The 9,231-nt window shown below is 39.0% G+C and overlaps 1 protein-coding gene across 1 annotated transcript in view; it reads left to right on the forward strand.

The window, feature by feature from the left end:
- The window catches only part of LOC129096198 (neuronal acetylcholine receptor subunit alpha-7-like), a 34,142-nt gene extending 25,144 nt beyond the window's left edge, over positions 1 to 8,998 (forward strand). Inside the window, exons 5-10 of the mRNA XM_054604899.1 lie at positions 22 to 101; positions 1,342 to 1,509; positions 5,115 to 5,309; positions 5,851 to 5,937; positions 7,672 to 7,781; positions 8,401 to 8,998. Coding sequence (XP_054460874.1) covers positions 22 to 101; positions 1,342 to 1,509; positions 5,115 to 5,309; positions 5,851 to 5,937; positions 7,672 to 7,781; positions 8,401 to 8,991 — 1,231 coding nt within the window. The 3' untranslated portion in view covers positions 8,992 to 8,998. The remainder of the gene's footprint in view (positions 1 to 21; positions 102 to 1,341; positions 1,510 to 5,114; positions 5,310 to 5,850; positions 5,938 to 7,671; positions 7,782 to 8,400) is intronic.
- The last annotated feature ends 233 nt before the right edge of the window (positions 8,999 to 9,231 follow it).

Genomic DNA, 9,231 nt, shown 5'->3' on the forward strand with positions numbered 1-9,231 from the left:
ATCCACTTTCTCTACCTGCAGTGCTGACGAGAGGTTTGATGCTACGTTCCACACAAACGTGCTAGTAAATGCTTCAGGATCCTGCCAGTACATCCCACCAGGTAAGAAAGTAGAGATGAAGTATTGAGGGATACATTTAAACTCAGACTGTGTCTGAAAATAAGGTAATATCAATGTTGCATTTTAAGTAAAAACATGATTTAAAGTTTTGCAAACTTTATGGTTTCCCATTATGTAAAGCTTGTGTTAAAAATGTCTAAATGGACTTGTTTCTCTGCCTTTCTGCAAATACATCAAGAGATTAGTAACTGTAATGTCCCATTCTGCAGACCATATTTTGCTTTAGTAGAGCAACCAAATACTTGTTAATTCAACAAAAATCTGTCCTCTTGTCTAGCTCTGAAATGTAATGCTTTAAACGCTTGCTTTATTGTACCTCGCTGTATCCTGTCCAACATTTTTACATCTTTGTTCTCATGTCCTAGTTTCATAAAAGCCCATCTAGGGACCGGTGTTGCAAATAAGCATCCTCTATAATTGGATAGCTGCTTTCAGATTGTCTATGTATATTGTCTCTGTCTCTAACAAATAAACCATAAATAAATAAACAAATAAATAAATTATTTTTAGAAACATCATTAACTTGATAATTCTTATTATCATCTTCGCTGTCATCATCTTCCTCCTGACTGTCAACTAAATCACTAGCTAAAACATCTTGCTGCAGGTTTAAAGATTTAAACCAGGCTGTTTTAACAGAGTGTAACTACATTTCAATGTGTCTGATCTTGTCAAACACAATTGAAACAACAGTTATGTGTGACCTATACATCTAAAAACGTTCACCTTTCAACACATTTTGACCCAAGAATTTTATACCCAAAAGTTAGCAAAGTATTCTGATTGCTCATATATTTTTTATTATTAATTAGTTAATGTTTAAATGTTTCAGTTCAATTCATCTTTTGTAACAACAACGACTTTTTAGTGACTGAAAATTTCTAAATTAATTAAATATGCAATTATAGATGAAATACTAAAAGGTATTTTGGCGTATGATTTGCCATCAAATGAGCCTGTATGTTTTTCTTAGAAAAAAACACAAAAAAAGTTAAAACACTTTTATAGGAAAATTTACAGAAAATTTGCTGAATTGTTTTGCAATGCATTACGAAAACTTGACTTGACAGCCTGATGGCTGTTCGCACATTTGTATTGAACTAGCTTTCATCCAGACTTTAAGGTTTGCATCAGTGAAATATAAAAATGCATTAGTTACTTCAGATTTTAAACAAATTGAGCTAAGTACATAAAGTAACTTTCCCCAATGCCTCTCTCAAGGGATCCTGAAGAGTACCTGCTACATTGATGTACGGTGGTTCCCATTCGATGTGCAGAAGTGTGACCTGAAGTTTGGCTCTTGGACCCATAATGGCTGGCTGCTGGACCTCCAGATGATGGAAGTGGACATCTCCACCTACATACCCAACGGGGAATGGGATCTTGTTGGTAAGAAGAAACACTAAGACACATTCAGGTGCATAACCACAGTAAAAACAAACTAGAGCTATAAGCTGTAAACTGCTGCTACAACGGCAATATTTCAAATCTATTATGGAATATGACATTAAAGAGATATAGCAGACAATAGTTTGAATAATGGTGTGCTGCTGCTAATGCTCTAGCAGGAAGTTTTTTATAAAAGAAAATTGGGTTTTTAATGTTACTTGAGTCCCACTTAGAATAGTAATGAGAATCTACCAAGATTAAAGTTCTTATACGATCATTAAAAAATAACACTGTATACAATGGTAACAAGTAGCTTAAATGTTGAAGTAGTCATAGTAGTATTCGAAGAAGCAGTAGTATGAGTAGAGCTGTAGCACAGCATGATTAATGATTAATAAAATAGAACCCGGTACGTAATAGCCCTAGAGTTTCTGCCTGGTTATAAAAGCATATTTTACCTACATTGCTTTTCTGAAAATGTGTTGGTTTTTCTGACAGGATTAATTTACAAACGTATAATTTCCTGCCGAGAGAAGAACCGTTTAGCAGGCTATTTATTAAAGTAAAGTTTTGTCAATCACTAAATATTTTGGTGATCATTGTGGATAAATCAGAAACTCAACGTATGAGAACTTGCATGGTGACATAAGAGGGATTAAGATGGCATGTGAGAGCTGACATGATGATTGACTGACAGGACTCACAATATCTCTGGGATATGTTTGAGCAACAAATTCTGAATTCCTTCAGGGACCATGAGAGACTGACAGACTCCTAAGAGAGAAAGACAGAAACTTTAAACATTAGCTAGGGCCTTTATTTCATATTCCAAGGAGTTAGTCAACCAGTCAGTATGACATAACTCTGACAGCAGGTGTTTCAGCAACGTCGACTGTCTTGTTAAATGCCTATTAAGCCTGGTTAAAGAGTCTCACACTACAAAGTGCCCGGAGAATATTGCTTTATTTAGCGCAGCAGTATCAACAAAGTTTCTTCTTAAACTCTTACGCCGTTTATTTGATTATGTATATTTAGTTGTAAGTTATTTAGATGTTTACCCGATAGGACATTGTTTCGTGTGCGATAATTACGGGACAAAATGTTATCTATGGTTCAGAATAAGGGGTTTTGGCTCAAAAGACCTTTAAATGAATAGTTAGACATTTTGAAAATTACTTTTTGTGCTGAGAGTTAGATGAGAAATTGATACCACTCTTGTGTCTGTAGCGTAGGCTAAATAAGAAAGCTACTGCCAGCAGCTGGTTAACTTATATGGCTAACATGGCTGAAGTCAAAACGACAATTTGTGTCTTAATTGGGCTTGCCAGATATCTCACCAAAGTTTTTGCTGGTTATCTGGCAACCACATGATTGAGGATCCAGGAGGTGACTGCTCTGAAGAGAGAATTAGTCTGGCACATAAACCCCCCAACATGTTGTTTTTACACTTTGTTTTTTGTACAAATTACACAAACAAGATATAAAGTGTTAATAAGCAAGCTTAGCAAGTCTAAGCTTAGGAGGAGGATTGTGTTACCTTGGTAGAGAGCCAGGTTAGCTGCTTCCCTCCCATTTCCAGTCTTTATGCTAATCTTATGGTTTCAGCTTCATATTTACCAAACTTCAACTTCACCTATTTGTGTTGTTATTATTAGTTTTAGTTTTAGTTTCTCTAACTATGTCCACACTACATCTCAATTTGTTTGTCTCTGATGATAACAAAGCACACCGGTTCCTTCTCTTTGTTTCACTCTCTTTTCCTTTTTTTTGGTTTGTTTTTATCACCATGTGTAAATGTAGGGCACACAACATCTTTAAGTCATGTTTAGGTGTTAATCAGACACTTACAGAATAATTCACATTCACACACACACACACACACACACACACACACACACACACACACACACACACACACACACACACACACACACACACACACACACACACACACACACACACACACAAAAACACAAAGTGAGTGTACCCAGCTGGCTGGGGGAATGGAGGTCGGTGAGTATGGGTGTGTGTGGTGACAGCTGGCCCAGGGATGGTTCACTTAATTCAGGCACAGCCAACCGGCAAGCTGGCCAAGAACACACACTGTCCTGGTGCTTCAGAACATTATCATCCCAATTCCAATCAATGCACACACACACACACACACACACACACACACACACACACACACACACACACACACACACACACACACACACACACACACACACACACACACACAAGTACACAAAAACACACACACACAGGATGTGGTGGATGCATCTGCAGGTCTGCAATCCATCAAATAAGAGGATGGCTAACAAAGGCTATTTCTCTTTGGCGTTCAAGTGACATCCTTTGAAACAAAATTGAATCTGTGCAATCAATCTGAATCGCATTTCTATAAGAATGATCATTGCTTCCACCCACACATAAATTATTTTTTTTGTAACAACTTAACCCAAAATGAGTATTATGAGTTTACAAATGTATTTTGAATATGTTGCTGATTAGAAGGGCTTCATTCAGAATCAGTAATCACTTAAAGGTTTCAATGGGAGATACAGATGCCTGAGTACTCAACTTTGATTTTTGACTGTGCGCCACAAGTGACTCTTCGTCTCTCCCTCTTTCTCTGTCTCTCGGTCTCAATCTGTCTCTCTCTCTCTCATTACACACACAAATATTTTATGTTTTTATTCACTTAATTATGCAATTTGTAAAGCACTGTAAACTGCCACTCAGTATGACATGTGCTATATACATAAATGGCCTTGTTAAACAGCAGGAACTGTTGGGCTGTAAAGTCCACCAGACAAAACGGATGTGTCATTGGACTATAAATAAACTGCACTTGTCTGCAAATCCCCTTGATTTCCCTCAACACGTCCGATTACAAATACAGTCAGTCAGTGTACAGATTCAGAACTCAAAGACTGCTCTCAAAACAGGTGCCTGCCATAATGACATTACATTTGCTGTAGAAAACACTTTACTTATGACTGAAAACAATTGACTTTGTCTGACAACAAACCACAATAAGCCGTGCTTTGCACTGATTTTAAACCAGCTACAATGTGTTGTTATACACAAGATTAAACTGCCATTGGAGGATTATTACTTTATATAAAAGATTATACCGTGACATTATTGTATTATGTCCAGTATTCATTTAGACAAGAGTGCATTTGCTGTTTTTTCATCGACAAGCTGCTTTCCTCATGGGCAGCAAGACAATACATGGTGAAATCCTAATCTTTCTACATTCTTAGCATTTGCTATACCTGTGCTTGGTTTAAATCTGAACCTTCAGATAAAAAACATGTAGATTTAGTGCCATCTTTGATTGATTTGGGAGAAACTGACATTAAGTCTGCATATGGTGTAATAACAATGACAGGGGAGCATTAATCATTAAAAATCATTACAAATAAAAAAGAGTATTAATAATGACTGTTAACTGATTGTCTCTGGCAAGCACTCAATCAGTAGCCACAGTGGCGCATCAAATTATTTTAAGGTCTTATTCAGCCAAGCAGAACATAGAGATGTACTTTTATTTTACAGTTTTTTGTGTATGACCCACCTTTTCATTTCTCTCCCAGGTGTGCCGGCTAAACGTAACGAGCTGTACTACGAGTGCTGTAAGGAGCCCTATCCCGATGTGACGTTCACAGTCACTATGCGCCGTAGGACGCTTTACTATGGCCTCAACCTGCTCATCCCTTGTGTGCTCATCTCTGGTCTGGCCCTGCTGGTTTTCCTGCTCCCTGCTGACTCCGGAGAGAAGATCTCACTCGGTACAGGACACACTCACACACATTCATCACTGCACACACACATTCTCTCACACTAACACAGATGGACAATGAGTCATGATTATAATTATACATGCATACAAAAAAGCATGTTTCTCCTCTGCCTTGCTGATCTCAGCCTACCAAGTCTAGACGCTATTGCAAACCCATTTATTTGTCATTGCTCTACGCTAATGCTGACATTTTGGCTGTGAATGTACATTTGAGTTGAATTTAATCATTAGCAGATAAATAAAAGATCCATCATAAACACAGCAAGGTTAATCACCTGGTCCTGAAAATGTCAGCTTCTTTCCAAATGACATTCAGTGTGACAGGGTCGGAGTAAATATATAACTGCAAGTCATCCCTCGGGGATAGAACAAAGAGTGAATATTCCAAAATAAATCCACAGCTGTTTTCACCTATTTTGAAGGAACCAGCTACATTTATTTTAAGTACTCTCAAGTCACCATTTAATAGAAAACGAGACTGTGATGAAAGAATGTTGCCTCTGTTCTTCTGCTCTACTGTCTTTCTCCAGGCATCACAGTGCTGCTGTCTCTAACAGTGTTCATGTTACTGGTAGCAGAGATCATGCCTGCCACTTCAGACTCCGTTCCTCTGATTGGTAAGACACTTTTCTGCTCCCATTATTGTTCATTGTGACTTTTTGACTTTCAAAGTGATGAAAAAGAATAAAACCTAATTAAGAATTATCATAAAATGATTAGCAGCTTATCTCCCAAACAGTTAGCTCTTTGTGACGTGATATTTACTCATAATAATGTGTAATGCAAATTCCAAACTTTGTAACTTGCAACCCTTAGCTTATCTTACACAAAGACTGGAAACGGATAAACGGCATGCCCGGCCCTATCGAAAAAATAAAATAATTGTCAACTTCAGTCTTTTTCCATGTGTACCTTCAGACATAACCAGACTAGTTGTTTTCCCCTGATTTCAGTCCTCATACTAAGCTGAGCTCCTGGCTTCAGCTATATATTAAAAGGACATCTGCCCCATGTTCCCTCAGCATCATCCTTGGCCAATGTTAAAATTGGTCTTTTTGAGATATCGTGCCAAAAAATTCTGTCAACAGACACACAGTTTTGCTCATGAGTGTAGCCTTTGTTGGGTCGGTCTTGTCTTTGCCACAATAGAAAAAAACAATTCTCCGGGGACATTGCTCTGCATATAAATTAACCATGTGCTTCTGTTCATAACATTTTTGGAGTTAAGGGCCTGGGGAAAAATGGGGATCTGTTTTGGAGAAAACAGGCTGTTGGACAAATGGACTATGAGTCCAATGGGGAATTTTTCGTACTATTGGGGTTTCATGGGAACAATAGTATGGCACTGGCAGAAGTAATGATCTGAAGGATAATATGGAACATGGACATGGTCAAGAGCTCAGACAGAAAAAAAAATGCAAAGGTCATTCTTGCAAATTTGACCAAAGTCCAGGTATGTACAATACATTTAACCAGTTTGGTAAATTGGGGGAAGAGCTCTAGACTAAAAGTCAAATTACTTACTGATGAGATATTTAAACCTCATATTATTCACCCCAGTTCAGGCTTGAGAGGCTGGACATGGGATGTTGATGACATAGGATGTGAAGATTATTCTCAGAGTAGAAGACCAAGAGAGTTGCATTGTAAAAGACCATACTGCCACTTTACACAACAGACAAGGAAGCCGGCCATGAGATGGGAGGGGAGGCTGCAGAGGGAGATGCTGCTTGATATCACGATAGCTCAGTGATGTAAAACGAAACCATTAGCTAATTTGCATTTATTGGAGTAAACATATCAACACTTTGCAGGTGAAGCAGAACTGATGGTTTGAAGACAAAATGAAATACTCCTTAACATGCACTCTAACAATAACACTTCGACATGGACCGGATTAAAAAGAGAAATGACTTCTTCTGATTTTAGGGGGACATATATCATATGTTTGAGTGTATTAGGTTGTGTGTGGACAGGGGAGCATGCTTGCCTACATGTATATGTTATTCATGTTCTTGTTCCTGTGGCTTCAAATGCCCACAAGCATGTGTATGTGTTTTAGTTGGTGTGTACATTGGGATGTGAAATGTGAGTCATCCTCCCACCGGCCCCTGTGGTTGTATATCCTTTAGGTTTGTTGACAGGGCTAAACCCCCTACTGACTGACCAGCCATCCGACGGACTTTGCAGCAGTCCTAACAAAATACTATGCCTATCTCTGATGTTTCGTCTTGTACTGTATGCAGATTCATGAGCTTTTTATTCCAAATGACACTGATGCGCTGTATTAATTGTTTTCTATTCTAAATGGAAATTGTTGTGCTAAACTTATGTGCTTATCTCCTTTCCAGCTCAGTACTTTGCTAGCACCATGATGATTGTGGGCTTGTCTGTGGTGGTAACAGTCCTGGTACTGCAGTTCCACCACCATGACCCCCATGGAGGGAAAATGCCTAAATGGGTAGGCTAACAATACTTTTTAACCCAAAAATTTATAAACAGCATATTCTTATTGCCCTAGCCAGTGGATTATTTTCAAATAACTACACAATTTATTCATGTTGGTACATTTAATACCCTCTAGGCTGTTGCCAAAAAGTATGAGTTAGCAACACTTGATTTTAACTGTCTGTAATAAGTCATCATAAGTGTCCACCAACAGTACAGGTATTTTGTGACAACCGTGCATTATATATCATTTTATTACCAAGGTTTTATTTTATTCATGGTTTTCCCCTAATTATAGATCAAAATAAGAAAAGTAATTCATCATTAAAAGATTATCCACATTGACCTATACAGTTATTAAATAAAAATGATTATATGGAAGGAAACCTAGAGATTATTATTCTTTACCTCATGGCACATGTGCATCTTCCCCTACAATAAAATGTCACACTGTCAGAAATAAGATTGCAGAGTAAAATATCTAAATTTCTCTGTAATTCTATCTCCCTGCCTCTCTTTCTATTTTTCATATGATTTTACTTTGGAACATACTTTTGTCTATGACTCACTGATTCCTCCTCTCCTCCTCTCCTGTCTTTCATCTCTACGCCTTATCTCATCTCTTCATCCAGGTCCGAGTCATCCTACTAAACTGGTGCGCTTGGTTTCTCCGCATGAAGAAACCTGGAGAGGAAAACAAAACAGCTGTGAGTTCCAGTTGCCCCCCAGACTACAAGTACTCCCACCATCCTCCCCACCATACAAGCTCCAGCAGCATTCAGATGAGCACCATACCAGGGCAGGCCTCCACCCAGTCAACCACCACCAACGGGAACATGAACTTGTACTTTGGCTACCACTCCACGGGCACGGACAACCCTGCTTTCCCACTGAGCACTGATTCAGGTGTGGTGGTGTGCGGGGGTGGAGGTGGAGGAGTTGGTCACCCTAACGGCTCCTCCCCACATGACATGCACTCAGAACAGACGCTGCTGGAGCAGGTTCCGGAAATATCCCGGATCCTGGAGGAAGTGCAGTACATTGCCAGGCGCTTTCGGGAGCATGACGTGGGAGAGGCGATCTGCAGTGAGTGGAAGTTTGCCGCTGCAGTGGTGGATCGGTTATGCCTGGTGGCTTTCTCGCTCTTCTCCATCATCTGCACCTTCACCATCCTCATGTCAGCTCCCAATTTCATTGAGGCGGTGTCGAAAGACTTTACATAAGGCTTATCTCTCCACTCTCTAAGAGGAAAAAGAAAAAGAAAAACGTTATCGTTCAAAATCCTGACACGACTAGAACTGTGCCGCACAAGCCTCCCTGCTGCAACTATGTGAAGCTACACAAGTTTCAATTATTTTAAAGGGGTTGTTACAAGTCACAGTACAAAGCAAACCTTTCCCTCTATCTTCACATATTTGTCAGTAATATGTGGTTGTTGGTGATGATGTGATTTTCCCCTTTCC

This window comes from Anoplopoma fimbria, chromosome 9 (genome assembly GCF_027596085.1).
Source record: "Anoplopoma fimbria isolate UVic2021 breed Golden Eagle Sablefish chromosome 9, Afim_UVic_2022, whole genome shotgun sequence".
In the NCBI taxonomy this organism is placed as follows: Eukaryota; Metazoa; Chordata; class Actinopteri; order Perciformes; family Anoplopomatidae; genus Anoplopoma; species Anoplopoma fimbria.